The 20312-nt window shown below is 55.0% G+C and overlaps 3 protein-coding genes across 6 annotated transcripts; all 3 read left to right on the top strand.

The window, feature by feature from the left end:
• Nucleotides 1-4879: 4879 nt before the first annotated feature.
• On the top strand, nucleotides 4880-12045 carry KXD1 (KxDL motif containing 1). 2 transcript variants are annotated; one of them, XM_065874388.1, is made up of 6 exons: nucleotides 4880-4915; nucleotides 7494-7615; nucleotides 8656-8808; nucleotides 10225-10271; nucleotides 11074-11295; nucleotides 11525-12045. In XM_065874388.1, the coding sequence occupies exons 2-6, from the start codon at nucleotides 7515-7517 to the stop codon at nucleotides 11806-11808; spliced, it is 807 nt and encodes a 268-aa protein (XP_065730460.1). In that variant the 5' UTR covers nucleotides 4880-4915; nucleotides 7494-7514; the 3' UTR covers nucleotides 11809-12045. The 2 variants fall into 2 exon arrangements, with proteins under 2 accessions (XP_065730460.1, XP_065730461.1); XM_065874389.1 differs by lacking the exons at nucleotides 4880-4915; nucleotides 11525-12045 and having other exon boundaries at nucleotides 7515-7615; nucleotides 11074-11303.
• Nucleotides 12046-13108: 1063 nt separating this feature from the next.
• UBA52 (ubiquitin A-52 residue ribosomal protein fusion product 1) lies at nucleotides 13109-15549 on the top strand. 3 transcript variants are annotated; one of them, XM_065873600.1, is made up of 5 exons: nucleotides 13109-13151; nucleotides 14056-14166; nucleotides 14430-14516; nucleotides 15164-15266; nucleotides 15352-15549. In XM_065873600.1, the coding sequence occupies exons 2-5, from the start codon at nucleotides 14064-14066 to the stop codon at nucleotides 15443-15445; spliced, it is 387 nt and encodes a 128-aa protein (XP_065729672.1). In that variant the 5' UTR covers nucleotides 13109-13151; nucleotides 14056-14063; the 3' UTR covers nucleotides 15446-15549. The 3 variants fall into 3 exon arrangements, with proteins under 3 accessions (XP_065729672.1, XP_065729671.1, XP_065729673.1); XM_065873599.1 differs by having other exon boundaries at nucleotides 13123-13151; nucleotides 14053-14166; XM_065873601.1 differs by lacking the exons at nucleotides 13109-13151; nucleotides 14430-14516 and having other exon boundaries at nucleotides 14064-14166.
• A 1542-nt stretch (nucleotides 15550-17091) lies between these two features.
• On the top strand, nucleotides 17092-19784 carry REX1BD (required for excision 1-B domain containing). The gene is made up of 5 exons (XM_065875014.1): nucleotides 17092-17197; nucleotides 17292-17374; nucleotides 17679-17883; nucleotides 18857-18933; nucleotides 19560-19784. Exons 1-5 carry the CDS (start codon nucleotides 17096-17098, stop codon nucleotides 19630-19632), a joined length of 540 nt encoding a protein of 179 aa, XP_065731086.1. The 5' UTR covers nucleotides 17092-17095; the 3' UTR covers nucleotides 19633-19784.
• Nucleotides 19785-20312: the final 528 nt, after the last annotated feature.

Raw genomic sequence — 20312 nt, forward strand, 5'->3', positions numbered from 1 at the left:
CAGGCTCTGGCGCCCAGCACCGCCCTCACCGCGCCCATTGGACGCCGCCGCGGTGACTGCAGCGTCCATTGGTGCGCGAGCACATCCGTCTCAGGCACAGGCACCGCCCCCTTCCTGCTTGCATCCGTGGGGCGTTCTTAAAGGGGCAGAGGCCGTCGCGCCAACCCCTGACGGAGGCGAGGGCGGAGGCGAAGGCGGGGGCGGGGCGCTGAAGATCCGAGTCAGTTCTCGGGTCAGTGCCGCGCATCTTGGCAAGACATACAACCCCTGTTTGAGCTTCATTCTGCTCATCTGTGAAATGGGGATAAACACCTCTATGCGCGCACTCTCACCTTGGGGGCTGTTGGGAGGACAACACTAAATGGTATTTCCTTAAGGAGCTCAGGCTTGCAGGTCAGGGCAGCCAGACTGCTGGATAACCCACTCTGAACCGCTAGTTACTTCTGTAGACCCGAGACCCCGAGGGGGAGCGACGTGCCCAAGAGCACACAGAACCTCCGCCCCGGTACACCGCCCCTGCACCTGGTCTGTCTAATCCCGGGAGGGTGGCCTGGTGCATACAGGAGGAACTCAATAACAGCTAGGTTAACTGCTGAGAGAGCAGGGCCACTGGGAGGAGTCCCTCCTCCCTGCACCTTCTGTTAGAGCATGATAAGGTGCCCACGGCCCCAGGAGAAGGTGGCAGCATTGATTAGAAGGGTTTTTATGGCTCATGTTTTGAAAGAGGGGGCACTTACTCCTTTTTACTCTGTTTTATTTTCTTCCCAGCAGTTACCCCCTTCCAGAATGATCTTGTTCATTCTTTTGCTTCCCCCCTTCCCCCCATTTTGCTCCAGCCTGGAAAGAATTTTGTCTGTTTTGTCCTCACCACCTCCTTGAATGATGCTTAAGGCCCTATGGGAGTTCAATAGATGAATGAATAATTGAATGAATTAATGAATACATGAGCAGGACACTGGCTTTTGGAGGTAGCTAACACTGGAGAAGGTAACTGGCTTTTGGCGGTAACTTGTCAGATAGGTGCTCTGAGGTCACCTCCTACTGGAAGCCATCCCTGACCTCCCCATGGCAAGGCCAGGTGTCCTGATTGGCCGCAGTCTTGGTAAAATGAACCTCCACTTCATAACTGATTCACTTGTGTCTGTGCCATCAGTTGACTTTTGCCTCACCCGGTAGACTGGAAGACCCCCAAAATCTGAGAAGGGTACATTGTTTCTTATTGTTTTAGTCCTGAGGCCTACATGCTGCATGGCACAAAACAGGGGGAGGTATTCAGGGAAATCATTGTGGAAAGAAGGAAGGAAGGAAGGAAGGAAGGCAGGGAGGAAGGAAGGCTGCCCAGTCAGAAGAGGTGGGGGGTGGGGGGGAGGACTTCCCTGGTGGCGCAGTGGTTAAGAATCTGCCTGCCAATGCAGGGAACACAGGTTCGATCCCTGGTCCGGGAAGATCACACCTGCTGCGGAGCAACTAAGCCTGTGTGCCACAAATACTGAGCCTACGCTCTAGAGCCCGTGAGCCACAACTACTGACCCCGCGTGCTGCAACTACTGAAGCCTGTGCACCTAGAGCCCATGATCCGCAACAAGAGAAGCCACAGCAATAAGAAGCCAATGCACCGCAACGAAGAGTAGCCCCTGCTGACTGCAACTAGAGAAAGCCCGCGCACAGCAATGAAGACCCAACACAGCCAAAAATCAATCAATCAATAAATAAAATTAAAAAAAAAAAAAGAATCCGCCTGCCAATGCAGGGAACATGGGTTCAAGCCCTGGTCTGGGAAGATCCCACATTCCACGGAGCAACAAAGCCCTGCACCACAACTACTGAGCCTGCGCTCTACAGCCCGCGAGCCACAACTACTGAGCCCATGTGCCACAACTACTGAAGCCCACACGTCTAGATCCCGTGGTCAGCAACAAGAGAAACCACCGCAATCAGAAGCCCGCGCCCTGCAACGAAGAGTAGTCCTGGCTCGCCGCAACTAGAGAAAGCCTGCGCACAGCAGCAAAGACCCAACACAGCCAAGAAAATAAATAAATAAAATTTAAACAAAATAAAAAAGGAAAACATTTTGGACCAGCCAAGTCCCTTTTGGCTTCAATGTGCAGCCCCCACCCCTTCCAGGACCCTCGTAATTGTTCCCTGGCTTCCAACAGAGCCCAAGAGACCCGTTGAAAAGCTTGGTTTCTCCAGTCTGGGCCTCTTCTGCTACAGCTTGGCAAAGCCATGCAGACAGAGCCACAGTTCTACTTTACCCAGAAGCCGCCACCCAGGCTCTTCTCAGCACTGGCTGCTGTCTGGTTCATGGAGCTCCACAATTCTTAAAAGATCAAATCCACACTATGTGCTTTCCCACCATCCTGTCTTTGCTCCTGTGATCCCCTCAGTCCTGAATGATTGTCAGCACCTGCAAAACTCCTAATCCTACCTCAAAACTCCATCCAGATGTACCTGCTTCCTGGACTTCAGAAGTCCTCAAACCCCACTCTGTAGGTTCCTCCAGCCTTGAGTCTCTCCTCCCTCTAACCCAACATTGTTCCCTTCAGGGCTGGGATTGTCTGTGTCAGACTCTCCTTCATCCTCCAAGGCTAGGCAGGGACTGAGTATTTTCTGGATTCTCAGAATATGGGCCAAACCCAGAAGGGGTGACTAGAGGGTTTACTGAACAATTTTTAAAACTGTTGGTTGAACTATAAGAATGTATAAGATTCCTGATCATCATTTACTTTTCAATGAATGAAGGCAGGAGAGTGTGAGAGTAATAATAGAGTTTACCCTCAGTTTACCAAGGGCTTACAATGGGCCAAACTCTGTTGTAAGGCAGCGGTCCCGAACCTTTTTGGCACCAGGGACTGGTTTCGTGGAAGACAATTTTTCCACAGATGGGGGTGGGGTGGGGCAATGGTTCAGGCCATAATGCCAGCAATGGTTCAGGTGCTAATGTGAGTGATGGGGAGTGATGGTGAGTGGCAGATGAAGCTTTGCTTGGTCACCCGCCGCCCACCTCCGGCTGTTCAGCCTGTTTCCTAATAGGCCGAGGACAAGTACTGGTCCACAGCCCGGGGTTGGGGACCCCTCTTGTAAGGAATTAACCTGCATGATTTCTTAAGGTTAAGCCACTTGCTCAAGGCTACCGAGCTAGGATGTGACAGCTGGAATTAGAACTCAGATATGCCAATTCCAGGGCTCTCAAAGAGTCTTCCATGTGCCCAAGGGTATGTGTGTATCTCTCAAGCTCTTAGCAACCTTAAGAGGCAGATGCTAGGTTCACCCAGACTCACAGTTAACAAACTGAGACACAGAAAAATCAGACATATAATATATAACATACATTTCATAAGACCCCAGAAACTAATGATAATTGCTAACACTTATCAAGCAATTACTATTTGCCCCATTTTGTTCATGCATTTAACTTGGGTTATCTCACTTAACACATCCTCATCTCAGTATGAACTCATGGTTTTCAGTAGAGACACAAGGGAACAGATATAGAACTAAAAATAGATGTGTATATGCATGGGTTAGTAGACATACATGTATTTCCTAGCTCTGACTGCTGAGAGGGTTTCTAAGCAATAATACCTGGGTAGCAGTGAGCACACCCAGCACCCAGATCTTGGTCTCTAAATACCATTCTCCAAGAAGCAGAACCAGGCTCCTTGGAGAAATGGCTGATTCCAGGGATATTCCAAAGCAAGCACAGAACATCTTGTGATGCCAAAAGTAAGGACGTACTCACAGAAACATGAAGACATATTAAAAGGACATAGGAGCTAAATTAAAGGGGCAGTAAAATAAATAATATAGAAATTGATTATAAGCCACAGAATAAAATAAATATTCATGACTCCATAGTGATATAAATACTTGAATACATAATTGAGAAGAATGGACAGCTCTTGTTTACAACAGAATTCCAATTAATAATTAAATTAAAAATCACCATTACGCAAACACATAGTAAGTAATCATTATTGCTGCCAAGAGCCATGAATGGATGCTAAAACTAAAGGGTGAAAAATATGTAAACAACAACAAAAAAAACCCAAGACCAAAACACCAATGGTATTTACATAGTCTCTTAAGTATCCCCCCATAGGATACTTATTAATTGCAAAGGAAAAGAGTAACTTGACAGTTGAGAAGCTGGTAGACACTGCCTTAAGCAAGTAATCAAAGTTAACGTCACCAACAATGAGACATATCAACATCCCAGTGTCTCCTGATATGATGCATTGAGAAGGAAACATCACTTTCGTGGGATTCTTTCCCAAGCTGGTCAACTTCCGTCTAATCATGAGGAAATATTGAACAAACCCATAATGTTAGGTGTTCTACAAAACCAGTACTCTTCAAAAGTATTAAGGTCATGAAAGATTAAGGAAGACAGGAATTGTCACAGAGTGGAAGAGACCAAGGAGACATGACTAAATGCAATGCAGGATCCTGGCCCAGAAAAAGATTACCAAAAACGCAGCAGGGTGTTTGAACCCGAGTGAATCTGATTCCCAGCCTGGAAAGCAGAACATTTGGGTCTGGATCCACCACAGCCCACTCGAGGATTATATGACCCTGTGGGAATGCTTGCCGCTCTCGGACCTCAGTCTTACTATCTATAAAATCGGTTGTTTCATCCTCCCTTCCCATTCCCCTCCCCCCTTCCGGGCTGCCTTGGAGCTCAGGCTTTGGAAACTACGCAGGCGCGAGAGAGACTGCTTGATTGGCTATTTGTTGTGATGCGCCCGCAAATAGAAGCTGCATCTAAGCTCCACCCGTTCCTGCCGCGCCTCCACGCACGCAAGTCAGCCCAGGGCACGTCGCCGCCACGCGCGCTCGCACGCATGGTGCGTGGTGACGTCGTGGCGGCGCGGGCGCCATCCCGGAAGCGCGAGCAAGGCCGCCAGATGTGCAGGTGCTGCTGCCACCGACGCCGGGGCCGAGTTCGGGGTGGGGCTGGGGACGCAGGGGCCTCTGGGGAGCCGGGCCGGGTCGGGAGCGGTCCTCGGGTTGTAGCGGGGTGGGGCGCGCCGCTGGCAACATCTGGGCACCCCTCCTGCGCACAGGTCTCAGTTTCCCCGTCTGCGCGGTGGACGCGCGGGCGGCGCCATGGGCCGAGTATGGATCCGAGGCGCGGGAGTTGGGGCCGCCTGTGTTCAGGCTGTGCCGTGTCTCCCGGAATCGGGCGTTGACCTGCTTGGGCCTCAGTTTCCCGCTTCACAGGGGCGGGGCATGAGGGGATTTGTGAGCCCCGCCCCGCCTCGCGGGTTTTGCTGAGCTTGGGCAGCCAAATTAAATTCTGTTAAATGACTTGGGTGGAGTTGCGGCGCCTCTCCGTATTGGTGTGTGACCTGAGCCCACCCCTGGGAGCCTTTGGTGCCCTCGGAGATGCCCTTGTAGGGGAGACTGGGGATTAAATGAAGTGCTATATAAGTGTTTGTTCTGTATTCTTGGAAGCACTAGGGAGGCCCTCATTAGAATACTGATTCCCGGGCCCTGTCCTAGGATTTCTTCACACTCCACTTGGAGAAACTGACTGCTCCGAGCCCAGCACCTCTTAGCACTATTGGTTTTAGTCCCCACAGACAGCATTGTGAGATTCAGATTCTTTGTTATACCTATTTTCTGGGTGAGAAAATGGATCTAGGAAGTGAGGTGACTCTCCCAAGGTCACACAGTCTCCCTCTCTGCGTGTGTCCCCCATAAATATATTTGGAGCAGGGATCAGAGCCCATGCTGGGTCATTTCCACTCTGTATGTGGGCCAGATTAGCAGTTAGTCAGGGAAGGCTTCCTGTGAGAGGCAGCTGGTGGGGGAGTGTGCCTTGAATCCCTCAGCCCTCACATCTGGGAGCCAGAGACAGGAAAGAGCCCATCTTTGTAGCAGAACCATTTCCCACAGGTCCAAATCCTGCACCTGCCAGGCTCTAGCTGTGGGCTTCCCGCCACATTCTGTCCTTTGAGAGTCCAAGTGTCCTCTTTATACATGATCTTCTTTGGAAATGTGGAGGGTGTGGGTGTCCATGCCTGGCACATAGAAGGAGCTCAAACATGGTGATTGGGGAGGTGGTGGATTTCGTCAGGTGTGGCAGTTTATCTCCAGAAGGCACGTAATGGCTGCAAACTGATAGCCAGATTCTGGGCACAAATAGATACGTACTTTTGGCCTCTATGGTGTTGGGGTAAGAAAAATATTAGTTGCTAACATTTGTAAATGAGGCGATTTCACAGGAAAAAGAAATCCATATTTCAGGTTTATTTCTGGAAACAATCAGAAGTCTGGCAGGAATCAGGTGCTGCAAGAAGCAGCTGTCCTGTCACAGGTAGCTACTGAACGTCAGAGTCACATATTTGTGGATCCTGTGGTCTGTGGGTGTTTGAGTTGTGACCCATGTTCACTGGCTGTGCGACAACGGCCTAGTTCCTCAGTCTCTGAGCCTCAATTTTCTCATGTATAAATAAGGATGGTAACAATTGCCAGGGTTTGAAATTGGTGTCTTGTTTAATATACAGTAGGTGCTTAATAAAGAGGAGGGTAGTTAAGTGGGCTCCGAAAGCCCTTCCTGATCCTGTGTGTGAATCTTAACCAATTGCAAGTGGGCCTTTCAGTCGACGATTAAACGTGCAGACCTCAGAGCCAAGCTATGTCAGGATTCTGGGTTTTTCCTGAACCTCCTTAGGAGGGTCAGTGCTGAAGCTGTGGTCCCTCCTGCCCTAGCATGGTCCAGGAAGTCCCCACCTGCTGGGATAGCATCTGTGTGCCAGGGAAGCTGGGAGCCAAGAGCCACAGAGCCATCTGGGTTGCTGGGGCCCACAGCCTGGCTGCCAGTGCCTGAAATTCTTGGCTTTAACTTGCTGATATAAGTCTAGCTTCAGAGCTGAGTTTGAAAGGTTCTGTTTGCCTTCATCAAACTAAATTCGGGCAATCCCTTGCTGTGAACAAGGTTCTGGGCTGGGCTCTGGAGACAGAGCAACGAGCAAGAAAGAACACACGCCTCTGTTCTATTGGAGCTAATGTTGCTGTGGGGGTGACAGGCAAAAGGGTTAACTGATAACTAAGATAATTTCAGGAAGCGATGAGACAGTGGAGCAATTAAAAAAAGGTGAAGTGGTAAGTGACCAGAATAGGGGTAGTCATCAAAGACCTCTTGGGAGAAAAGGCATTGGAGGGGGTGATGATTTGAGGGGGCAGCGAGGAGGAGGGGGGCAGGTCAATGCAGGAGGAAGGTGCCTGTAGCTTTGGGCACATGGAGAGGGGCAGGTGTGGAGGTGGGAGGGGTGATGGGATTGTGATGTGCTTGGGTGCAAGTTATAAATAGGAGCTCCTGTGGTTCTCGAAACACCCCCGAGTTCCTGGCATGACAAAGCTGAGGCTCAGGTGGCCTGACCCACTTACGGACAGGTGGCCTGTGGGGTTCCCAGCCCCTCCTCTCCATCCCACCTCCCCCCACTTCCTGATGCAGACTGAAAACACTTTCTTCCTGCCTGTTTCAGGCAGCGGAGGAGGAGGAAGAGATGGACCCCCCGGACTCGGCCTCGAGGGTCTTCTGTAGCCGCATCCTGAGCATGGTGAATGCAGACGATGTCAACGCCATCATCCTGGCCCAGAAGAACATGTGAGTGGAAGCCAAGGGCCCTGGGCCCCCGGTATGGGAAGGAATCCACTTGCTGGCCAGCATTCTTGCCCTGCCCGCCTCTGCCCCGGGCCCACACTGGTGATAAAATGAAGGAAATGAGCAAATCTGTTGGCTGGCTCCAAAGTAAATTCCTTCCTGGTCTGAAGGCGAGGCCTTGGCACAGGAAGCAGGGCTCTGGGACAGTTTCGCAGCTGCGGACAGTTTGGCGGGGACCATAGCAGCTCCTTTCCCGAGGCCTGGGGTGGGGAGACTTGAGGGGGATAAGGAAGGAACTGCTGGGGGATTTAAGGGAGCCAGTCGACTCACTTCCTGTTGGGAACCTGTTCTCTCAGAGCCTAGGCTGTCTCTGTGGAGCACCCAGGGTCACTTGGAAGGGCTGTGAATGGCCTTTGCCCTCTTTGGGGCTTGGCACTGTGTCCACCATAGCCTCACCCTAATTCCGGCCTGCTCTGTGGGGAAGAAGGGCTGACACAACCTTCGGGGGGAAACATGGTCTCCTGGGGCTTCATTTTTGTGTCTTTAAGCCAAAGGCTCTTCCTTCCATTTACAACACAGCACAGACCTGATACCTTACCTTTCTTGCCCTGTGACAGTGGTGCTGGATATGTCTGGGTCTCAGCATACCCATCTCCCTCCTAGGTCTTTAGTTCAGATTCAGACCTGACCCTGGGGAACTCCCAGACTGAGGGGAGACAAAATCAGACTTGAACCTTCCTGGTCTCGGGGTATCAGGGCTGGGCAAGAGAAAGAAGCTGGGGCTAGGGGAGTCAGAGTGTCAAAGAGTCTACTTGAGGGAGAGGGTTAAGGCTACATGAGAAAGGTACACTTGAGTAGGATTTTTGAGTAGGGTTTTGAAAGTTGAATAGGAGTTTGCTAGCTGGCTCAAACACCAGGTAGAGCTCCACAAGACAAGGGAATGGTCTACGCAAAGGTCATGGAGCAGGAAAGGGCCTAGCAGGATCAGTTGGCAGGGACCTGGAGGCTGAGCAGAGGAGTTGGTGCCCTTTTTCCGCCACCAGGCTGGACCGCTTTGAGAAGACAAACGAGATGCTGCTCAACTTCAACAACCTGTCAAGTGCCCGCCTGCAGCAGATGAGCGAGCGCTTTCTGCACCACACAAGGACCCTGGTGGAGATGAAACGGGACCTGGACAGCATCTTCCGCAGGATCAGGTGGGTGCTTGGCTCTCCAGTCTCTGCCTCCTGCTCTGAGCCTCTGAGCCTAAAAAGAGGGTTCCTCCTCTTTTCAATAAGGGCCGTCCTCTCCACATAGCAGGGCGGTGGGGAGATTCAGCTTGTTTTACGAGGCTTCATTGCACACTTAGTATTAGAGAAGATCTGAAAATCTTGGAGTTTCTCAATTTAAATTTTATTCCTTTTTTGAAAATGCAACATAGTGCCAGACCCATAATGCAAAAGGCAGGCAGGAGCAGACAGTGAAAGGCTAGCCTTATGTCCCCCTTGGCCTCCACCCAGGACTTCTCTCAAGAGGAAAATGAGATTGCCAGATTTTGCGGGTCCTTCTCAAGCTGGTTTCCATGAGGACAGAGAAAGACGATGTCCAAGTCCCTAGCCACATAGAATGCTTGACACGGCCCCCGGAGCTCCTATCACCACTGCTGCCGTTAACAACTGCTGCTGGGGCGCCAAGGCCTGGAACAAGCTGGCACTACAGCTGTATTTCTGGCTGACTGTGCCGCTTCTTCTTTTCCGGGGGCAGCCGCATCTGCTGGCAGAGCAGGTGCCACAGATTGAGGGCAACATGTTTCCTTGGAGCATGCTCTGTGCAGAAATCACAAGACAGGCCGGATAAATCCTTTATCAAAGCGTATCTTTTCTGGGGCATCTCACCAGGCTGGTTGCCCATGTGTGGTGTTGCAGGGGTGGAAGTAGAGTAGGAACCACAAGGGTTGACACCTTTTGTGTGTATCTGTGTCACTCAGGAAGGAGATAAGTGTGTCCACCCAGGCAGGGATGCAGCAGCAGCAGTGGTACTTCGGGGGAGGGGGTTGGGGGGGGACAGTGCTGGCTGGCCATAGTCAAGGGTGAGAGACTGCTCTGAAGAGCCTTTTGTAATTCTTTGTAAACAGAACTGCGTTACTTCAGGTAAAAAGGAAAAACCAGGTTAAAAAGGGAAGCAGGTGCTTCTCTGTGAAGTTCAGTTTAGTGAGTGCCAGTGTTCGGTGTTTGGGGTGTGGATAGTCAGCACTCCTGGCCCCCACAGACATCCTCACCCCGGGGATGGAGAGACAAGCTAGGACAAGTCACCCAGAGGAGTGCCTGTTGAGGCAAGGGGAAGGGAAGCTTCCTGGAAGGTTGTCCTGGTAGAAGAGGTTTAGACATGAGGCATTGCAGGTAGAGGGCCCAGCCAGCACGCAGAGCCAGCACCAAGGACACGCAGAAGTTGGGTGACAGCTGGGTAGCTGCCATCCGTCCCGGGGGTGGGAGGTCCGCCGGCTGAGCGCCCAGTCCTACCTCCAGCCCTGGAGCAGAGTATGACAAGCAGTGACGGGGAGGTTCCTGGCCTGCACCGGGCCCAGCCTGCACACTCTGCAGGTTCAGCCCTGTGTGCCTTCCCTTCCCCTGCAGGACACTGAAAGGGAAGCTGGCCAGGCAGCACCCGGAGGCCTTCAGCCGTAAGTGTCACCCAGAGCTCCTACATCCCGCTTCTGGGCTCTGTGCCCTTGGATGCCAGGGCCCTCAGCCCAGGGCTGGCTTCTGGAAGGTCACCTCAAGGGCTGACACCAAGCCCGGGCCCTAGTGGGCAGTGGGTCCAGTAAGACCTGGGGCAGGGGCGGGAGTGCTGGCCTGATCTTCTTGGCAACCTGCGGAGCAGGTGTTGGGACTAGAGCCTCCTCCCTTGGGGGAGGTCACATGAGGGAATGTGGACAAGAATGACGACAGTCCTTAGCCCAGTGAATGTCACGTACTCCTACGAGCCAGGCTGTTACCCACAAACACCTATGAGGTGGGGACTGTGCCCAGAGGGGCAGTGACTTGTCAGAGGAAGCACAGCGTCCTCCATGCTGAGCTTCAGTTTACCCAGTCTGCAGAATGGGCCAACAGCTCCCCACTCCAGGGCCGCTGACAACCACAGGCATAAAGGCAATGCCATCATTCCCAGTTTATAGAGCAGGGAGCTGAGACACGGGCAGGTGAGGGGCCTGGCCCAGGTGACACAGTCACGAGGGCAGAGCCAGGCTCAGACTTGCCCCCAGGGCCCACATAGGCCTAACCCCAGAGAACCTGAGTCTTTACCTTACCTCACCTTAAAGAGAGGCCTCTCACCTGCTTGGACCTCGGTTTCCTCATCTGTAAAATGAACCAAGTTATGTCCCATGGGGTGGGGGTAGCTGTCAGGGGTCCTGGGCCCAGTTAATCCCTCATCACAGTGCCTGGCATGGTGACTAAGCCAACTCCTGGGCCTCCTTCCCCCAGACATCCCGGAGGCGTCCCTCCTGGAAGACGAGGATGAAGACCCCATCCCGCCCAGCACCACAACAACCATTGCCACCTCGGAACAGAGCACGGGCTCATGTGACACCAGCCCCGACACAGTCTCGCCCTCCCTCAGCCCCGGCTTCGAGGACCTGTCCCACGTCCGGCCCGGCTCCCCTGCCATCAATGGCCACAGCCATACAGATGACGAGGAGACGCCGGGCGAGTAGCCCTACTCCCAGGAGCTCAGACGGGTCTCAGGGCAGCAGTGGTGCCACTGCCCAGATGTCTGAGGTGGCAGTGGGTAACGCTGCCTTGAGACAGTCAGCTTTGCCACCCTACTCTGTCATTTGGGGCTCACTGGGGGACAAGTCTCCCTCCCTGGGGTATGGAATTCCTGGGGATCTATCATTCCCCCTCCTTCCTCACTGAGAACATCTCTCTTCTGTAGACCCCTCTGCCAGGCCAGGGGATGACCAGTCCAGCTGGAGTCGGGTTGGGTGCAGAGCCAGGCCTGAGGTCTGCTCTGAGCAACACCTAAAGGTTCCCAGAGACCAGAGCCAGATGTCCTCTGTCCCAGCACCCTGGTCAGGACCTCCTCAAGGTGGCCAAGCACTGTCATGTCTGAGTTCACCCCAGCCCACCCCTGTGCCTACTAATTCTGGTCTCCTTGCCCCTTCCTCCAATGATAGTATTGAATACTTTCTCCAATCATTATCTCAAAGAGGTTTCTGAGACAGTTGTAGAAGCCTCAAGGCATAGATTAGCCATCCCCTCAGCACCGAGCCTGGTTAGGCCCTGTTTCTCGGACCAGAGGTGTGGACCCTGAGGGCCCAGCAGGCTTCTCCTGGGGCCTCCGTGGAGCAAGCCGAGCCACCTCGGAGAACAGTTAAGCAGAATATTTTTGTACCCGATGTTTACAGATGCTGTTGGGAAGTTATCAATAAAAAGACTCTGTTACTAAAAAGGGAAGGGTGCACCTAGCAGTGGCTTCCTTCCATCCTTGGGCCCAGCAGTCCAGAATGGGGGCAAGTGCTGGATGTGGGACAGGATGGTTATGGACAGCCAGGCACCACTGAGCTGGAAAGAAGTGGGCTGCTGTGCTTTGAGTGGGAGTCTCCAGTGGTGGCAACCATAATAACCCCACTTCCTGTCACCAACCAGGCCTTCAAATGTGCTATTCCCAGTGCCCACAACATTATTCCTTTACCTCCTTGAGTAACTCCTCCTCCAAATCTCAGCCCTAAGGTGGGCTCCTCAAGGAGCTGGGGTCTCATTCCCCATCAGACACTCTCAGAGTCCCCTCATCTTTGGAGCACTTAGAAATTATGTTATTAAAGGCCTCTTCCCAGACTTCAGAGTGTCTGCTTTTGCCTGGTCCATAGGGGGCGCCGGGAAGTGTTCAAGGAAATAAGGTACGCTGCCAAACCCGCAGGTATCTTCTCAGTTCTCACCGCTTTCCGGCGCCCAGCACTTTTTAGCCATCCTTGAGTCTCCTCCGTCTTATATCCTAAACAGACCCTGGGTCCCACCCCATTTCCTTGGGTGAATGCACCACCCCACCTGCTCTCCGTGCTCCTGTACGGACCCGCCCTTTAATCCATCTGTGCACAGCGGCCGGCCTCCAGTGGCTCCAACACGTTCGGCCCTTACGCCGCCTCCTGCCTCGACCCTTGCGTCTTGGACCCGCAGACCCTCTGCTTAATGCCTCCACTTTAGCACAAAACAGTTTCCCCTACTCTGCTGAAATATTTCCGGAGCACCCGCTACGTGCGGGCAGTCTTCAGGCGGCCTGGAAACAGCGAGCAGAAACACCAGGAAAGGTGCGGCATTATTCCTACGTGACGCGACGGGCGGAGCTCGCACCCCGAGGCAGGTGGGCAGCGGCCGCTCACAGGCACCTCGGCTTCGTGCGCCCGCACGCAACATAGGGGCGGGGCGGGGCCGAGGGCGGGGCGCGGCGCGGCGCGGATTGTGACGCAGACGCGCAGCGTGCTCGGTGCGCAGGCGCCCTCGGCGGCGAATCGGCGGTTTCCGGTTCAACCGCCCTCTTTCTCGTCAACGAGACGACGGAGCAGGTACGTGATGGCCTGGGCAGGGTTGGGCGGTAGCCTGCGGGGGCCCAGGCAGCGGAGGAGGCGGCCTGGACTCCGTCTAGGCGAGCTAGGCCCTGTGGGGCGGCTTAGCAAGGCACACTGGGCCGGGTTCCGAGCCCGAACTGGGCCCCGGGAGGGAAGCCGGCCTTTGGAAGAGGAGCCTGTCCGCTCCGCCGGCCCCAGCTATCTGACGAGGCTTTGGGGCGAGGATGTGTCCTTCGGGGCAGATCCGATTTAATGGGGAGGAGTATTAACTGTAACTTTGTCTCGTGGCAGACACTCTGCCAGTCCATTTAAAAATACTAAGCCTTTGAGTTGGGTCTCTGTTTCCTTTTCTAAATCTGTAAGTAGAGTCTGGTAGTAGCAGCCGTTTTCTAGACTTGGAAAGTGAAAAAACGGAAATACCTGTGTAAACAAGTATCAGGCACGTGGTTGGCTGTTGTTACTTATGGATTGGATCAAAGGCAGGAAATGTGGTCTGAGGATTAGGGCGTAACCCAGAAGGAAGTTTTGGGTGTCTGAGCTTGGAATTAGGAGAGGGGACTGTAGGGAGGAAAGCTTGTGTGTTGGGGGGCTGCTACTAAGATGGGATTCCCACCCCGGCTGCAGGAAGACTGGGGGCTGGCGGAGGAGAGGAAGGATGGGACCTCCAGACCGTTCTTGGCAAGGTGGTGCCGTAGACCTGTACTTTTCGTTCCATCTTTAAAGACGAAGCTGCTGGCTTGCAGGGTGGAAGGAAACAGGCACTGGGGCAGGCCTGCATTTGAAGTCGATGCCGGCACAGGGCTGTCAGGAACTAAGGCTGGCCAGCCTGTGAGCTCGGGCTGCTCAGACCTTCAGTGCTCACTACTCCATCCGGCCATTCTCCCCCCTGTCTCCCTAGCAGACGCAGAGATGCAGATCTTTGTGAAGACCTTGACGGGCAAGACCATCACTCTAGAGGTCGAGCCCAGTGACACCATTGAGAATGTCAAAGCTAAAATCCAAGACAAGGAGGGTGAGTTGGGTTGGGGCTGGGTGCTCCGCAAAATAGGGGCCCTTCAGCGCTGAGGATCTGCTGTCCCTTGGCGAATGGGTGCTTGAACAGATCTCAGCCATGCCAGTGCTTCCCCTGTGTGATCTTGGGAAGGTAGCTTGTCCGCTCTACCTCATTTTCCCTTTTGACAGTTGGGTGATCCTGGCACAGCCCTGTGGAGGGAGGGGAGATCTGCTGGTAGTATTCTTCCCAGAGCTTTAGTAACTGAAGTGCTCTCTTCTTAGGCATTCCACCTGACCAGCAGCGTCTGATTTTCGCGGGCAAACAGCTGGAGGATGGCCGCACTCTGTCAGACTATAATATCCAGAAAGGTACGGGGGTGGGGTGGCTAGACAGGACCTCAGTGAGGCCTAGGACCCAGGATGGGTAGCTGACAGCCTCTTCAGCACCGGGAGGGGGCTGTAGAGGAGGATTGTTCTTAAGGTGAGGATCAGATAGGGCTAGGGAGTATTGCTTTGTAAGGTACTGTTTCCATCGCTGGAAAGCCATCTCAAGATCTCCACCAGGATTTCCAAATGGCGATGGTTTCTCATGTTCTTATTCACTTTTTTTCTTTAATTCTTGTGTTTCTCAGCGTGGTTACTATAAAGAAAATCGGCACCACTTTTTGCAGCAAAAGATTTAAATGTCTTACCTAGGAAAATAAAAGGTCGTCCTCGCACCACTTAGAAATTGCCTTGCCCTTGGGGAAACCCAGATGGACACCACTGTTGATGTATATTTATATTAGTCTCAGCCTCCCCGAGGACTGGTGGGAAATAAAAACGTGGAGGTTCTGTGGGGTGGGCTGGGCTGGTGTGTCCATCTACACATAGAACACGCAACGGATTCCGATGTGTCCCTGTCACACATGAGAAGCTCTGGTCTGCAGGGCACTGGAGGCTGCCCTGCACCTGTGGGACTGAGGTGGTGAGCCTAGGCTCAGTCACTGTCTCTCTCTGCCCTTCGTTTCCTATAGAGTCCACCCTGCACCTGGTGCTTCGTCTGCGAGGTGGCATCATCGAGCCTTCCCTTCGCCAGCTCGCTCAGAAATACAACTGCGACAAGATGATCTGCCGCAAGTATGTACTCTTCAGATTGGGGGTGTGGGCTGGCCCTGGTGGGGGTCGGGATGTGCCCTCACGACTCGCTCGTGTCCTCGCACAGGTGTTACGCTCGCCTGCACCCCCGTGCTGTCAACTGCCGCAAGAAGAAGTGTGGCCACACCAACAACCTGCGCCCCAAGAAGAAGGTCAAATAAGCTCCCTCCACCGGCTGCTTCTTTGCCCGCAGGGTGGCCTCCTGCCTAAGCCCCATGGCCCTGGGGCCTCAGTAAAGTTTCCCTTTCGTTGACTGGAGCAGTAACTGGTGTCCATGTGGTTGGTCTGTCCAGTGGGGAGGTGGCTGAGGTGCGGGCATCTCCCTTAGGGACTTCCTGTCAGTCAGTTCTTCATAGCTCTTGGGGGTCCTCTGTCCTGGGTTCCAGTTGTCTTACCAGTAAAGTGGGCTGTGGTCTCTGCCCTTCATGTCTGAAGTTGTCATAACCACAGCACAGGCAAGTCTCCCTCCTGGCCCTCTGCCACGTAGCCTAAGTGAGCCCGACCGTCTGGATTTTGTCACCTGTAATATGGGAATAAAGACCTCAGCCTAGGGACCGGTGGGACCTGCTCAGGCACGTTAACAACCCTCACGTCTGGGGCCTGGAGGTGTTCGGGTGTAGGTGGATGGCGGGGTAGGAAGGAACACCCCACCTAGCGTAAAATACCTGTTCTCAATTTTGACTGACCTTTAGGAGCTCCTGGGTCCCACCCAAGACTGATGTCTGCCAGGTGAGGGCTGGTAGTGCCCTGACAATGCCATGCTTCTGCTTGTCTTGGGGTGATTGGGGCTTCCTGTAGGTGACAACCCAGGCCTAGACGGTGATGCTTGAGAACAGCGGAGACCTGGAGTGCCAGCTAAAGGCTGTCACTTCAGGCCTCAGTTGAGTTTCATTTTTGTCAGTTGCCCCCTCCTCCCTAAGGCCAGGCCACCACCATCTTTCTGGTCTACCCTGTGTCCACTCCTGGAGGAGGAAGGGAGGAGGAAGCTTCCTGAAGCTCAAACTAGGCAGTTTATGTCCAGCTCCCAGGCCTTCTCTGTACTTAATAGGAACTCTCCCATCCCCCACCCTTGACCTCAGGCCTGCACCAGACTCCCACCTCAGGGCCTTTTGCACAGGCCCCCCTCTTCAAAGCAGTTCACACAGAACCTGTGGGTGCCAGTGACTTGAATTCTCCAGTGTCAGAACCTGTGTTCAAATCCCACTCTTGTCACAACCTTGTGGCATTAGATGATGGCTATCACTTCTTGGATTCAGTTTTCTTTATATTAGTGGGGATGGGATGTGAGGAAGTGAAGTCGGGTTTTTTTTTTTTTTTTCTCTGTACGCGGGCCTCTCACTGTTGTGGCCTCTCCCGTTGCGGAGCACAGGCTCCGGACGCACAGGCTCGGCAGCCATGGCTCACGGGCCCAGCCGCTCCGCGGCATGTGGGATCTTCCCGGACCGGGGCACGAACCCGTGTCCCCTGCATCGGCAGGCGGACTCTCAACCACTGCGCCACCAGGGAAGCCCTGAAGTCGGGTTTTGACATAGCTGCATAGAAACAAGCCGAAGGACAGCCTTGCTGTATACAGAACCGTACATTTAAGGTCGAAAACGTTAAAGCAGGCGCCGGTCGGGAACAAGCACAGGGGTGGAGGTGGGTGGAGGGTGTCAGGCCTGAGAAGCCCCCAGTCTTCGCTCCCCATTCTTCCCCTGGGGTCTCCAGGTTAGCTGGCCGCCACAAGCTGGCTCCAGAGGCCTCCGGGCCTGCAGGGGGCGCCAGGCGCAGCGGAGCAACCTGCTCCCGGGTGGGACCAGAGCTGCGCAGTCATGATCATCACTGAGGCCGCGGCAGAGTCCGCTGTCCCCGCGGTGCCCGGTGATGCGGAAGCCACTGGAGCCCCGGAGCGCGAGCAGCTGGTGTGGCCCTGGGTGAGCTCGAGCCCGAGGGGGAACAGGCGCGGGGCGGGCGGTGCAGGCGCGGGGGCGCCGGCTTCATACCCTAGCCGTGCCCCTCGCCCCGTAGAAAGATGCCGCGATACGGGCGCTGGTGCAGCGCATCCACCAGTTGCAGGCTGAGCGCGCGCAGGCCTTCCGCCGGCTGGAGGAGTAAGTGAGGGCGTAGGGGAGGGGAGGGGTTAGCCCACAGCCCGCTCCGGGGATGAGCGTGCCTTGGGGGAGGAACTGGGTCCCCACTGGGCCGCGGTGTCAGAGGTGGAGCGGGATTTGCGGGGAGACCAGATCGCTCCCTTCCGCGTGCGCAGGGGTGGGCCCGTCTCGGGTTACCCTGCGGGCGTCAGAACGTCCTCCACACTCTGGGGTTTAGGGGACACTTGGAGGGCTTTCAGGTGGTCGATGCGGGTGCAGGGCCTGAGAGCCGGGGCCGTAGCCTCAGGATCCCCGCCTGCCGCAGAGGCCACCGACAGTACCTGAGCAGCGGCCCGCCCTACGACTTTCCGCGCTACCGGAGCACAGTACACGAGGTGACCCAGGCCTTCGCCGCCGCCTCGCGGGAGGTGCTGGCGGTGGAGGCCGAGCTAGCCGGACCCCGAGCGCAGCCGCTGCTCGCGAGCCACGTGCGCAGGCTGCAGCAGCTGGAGGAGACGCGCCTGGCCACGGTTAGGTCCCGCCCCCCTCCATGTATCCCCCTACTCCTCGTCTTGTCTCTCGGGCCTTGGCCCACTGTGCACCCCTTGGGGGAGGGGCCAGATTCCGTCCCCTCGAACCCCGCCCCTGGCGCCCCAGCACCCCCTCTTCCTGCCCCACCTCAGTCATCCACTAAGTTCACTCGAGAGTCTCAGGGTTAGCCCCCTCCTGTCCGCCCCCACTTTTCATCCAGATCTTTAGTCCCAGGACACGCCCACTCTATCCCAGACCCCGCCCCTACAATGCTCCTACCCCGCCCTGGCTTGTCCCAACGCCCCAGGCCAGGTACTCGACCCCCTGCTGATTGGGGGCCTTGGATTTCCAGGCCAGGTCCTCTTCCGGGTACACCCTCGATCCCAGCCTAGGTTCTGGGCCTGTTCCTCCCGCTAGGGATCCAAGGCCCAGCCTACTCTGCCTCTACAGCCAATCCTGACCAAGATACACTACCATTCCCAGGCCAACTCCACGCGAAGCCACGCCCACATCACTCTACGCTGGGATTCCCAGGCCACGCTGCTTTAGAGACCCAATCCCGGTCTACTTCCACCCTGGGATTGTAACTCCCTGGCAGGTCCCTGAGACTCCGCCTACTTCACAACCCTCACAACCCAACCACCCCACCCCACCCCCGCCCCCGCCCACCTATCCCTGCCTGAGATTTCACCACTGTTCCCCTTCCCCGCCTACAGGAGGCCATGACCATGTTGCGCTCTGCACTGATTCTAGGGCCCGCCCACTCGGCCCCTCTCCTCAGGAGCCCCCCTAAACCTAATCCTAGATTCCTCCTTCGCGAAGTACCGCCCCTTGAGACTCACACCTGCTGTGGCCCCATCCTTGCGCTGCCTTTCCCGGTGCTTCAGTGTCTCTTCTAACCTACTATGTGGGAGGGCAGGGGGTGGCCTCTGCCAGTTGTGACATCCTCCTTGCTGCCTATTCCCCAACCAGGTGGCCCTGCTGCAGCTGATGGGGACACCAGAGCTGACCGGGCAGGACAACCTGCAGATGCACCAGCTGAAGATGAAGTGAGCACCGCCTCCCAGTGGGCTGACCATGCTAGATTTGCACATGCACCCTTGGGCACCCACCCCCAGCCAGGTGCGCCCCAGGGCTGGCAAGGGCAGATCCGCACACGACCCTTAGGGTGCGCACGCCAGAGTACTCACTCGGTGACTCCTAGATGTACTACACACATTCCCCCAGCGCACAGGCTATGCAGTTTCACACTAGACTCGCTGTGCATTCCCAGGACACAGCTGCACACCTCATACACACCAATCCTGCTCACATGGCTCAACTCCGAGCTTGGACATGGTCGCCCAGGCCCCACCCGGCACACGCCTGCACATTCCTTCCTTTGGCCCCCCAAGCGCACACGTGTGCACACCCACTGGATATGTGCCACAGTCACCCTGCACACCTTCCTGATGGCACACACCCACCCAAGATGGCCTTTTCTCTTGCCACTCGGGACCCGTGGGACCACCCATCCTCCCAGGCACCTAAATGGTCCTTCTGGCTGCTAGCGCTGCCTGGAGGTTTGGCGGCAGGCAAGAGGGCCCGGGGCTGGCTACAGCCCCTTCGGAGCTGCGCAGCGGCGGCTAATTCGCCCCATCTGGGTTTTATTTATAGTTCCCTTCCACTCTTGTAGGGTAATTAAAACCATGGAAGCGATCAGCGAGGTTCTCCAGGATCTCAGGTTTGATGCAGAATCTGCAGAGTGATGGTGGCTCCCCAGGGACAAGCCAAAGGAGATGGGAAATGGGAAATACAGCGCTCTGCCCCGACTGCCAGCTGGCTGGGGTCATGCCCCACCGGACCACTGACCCTCTTCAAGTTCGCCTCACCTCTCATAATAAAGAACCTAAAGAACGTTTCGTCTGCAGCTGTTCCACTGTCTCTCTGTGCTGCGGTGGGATCCCACAAAGCCAAGGATGGCAGGTGCAAGATTCCCCCACTCCATGAGTGTAAAAACTCTGGTGTTTTGAATCACACTCTCCAAGGAGTTTGGAACCAGATATTTCAGATCATGGAGAGAGTCAGAAATTCTGGGAGGTCAAGATTCCCATCCCAAAGGGTCATCAGGATTCCTCGTCAGCCCCCACCCTAGGCCACTCTAGCCCCAAACTCACCTTCACAGTCAGGGCACCTAAATAGTTTGTTTATTTAAAAAGACTCTTTGGAGTGGTCCTGGGTAGGGGGGAGTAATGACCCTTTTTCACCCCCAGCCCTGGCAGGCGTTCTGGGAAGCTCAGCCCCCCTCACACACATCCCCCCACTGGGGTGCACCTCACGTGGAGGCCAGAGCTGTTGTGGCCCTCGGAGCTCAGAGTGCTCACCCCAGCTGCTGCCGAGAGGGCTGGGGCACCCTGAGGTGAGGGTACAGAGGTGGCCCCCAGTCTGG

This window comes from Phocoena phocoena, chromosome 3 (assembly GCF_963924675.1).
Source record: "Phocoena phocoena chromosome 3, mPhoPho1.1, whole genome shotgun sequence".
Lineage (NCBI taxonomy): Eukaryota > Metazoa > Chordata > Mammalia > Artiodactyla > Phocoenidae > Phocoena > Phocoena phocoena.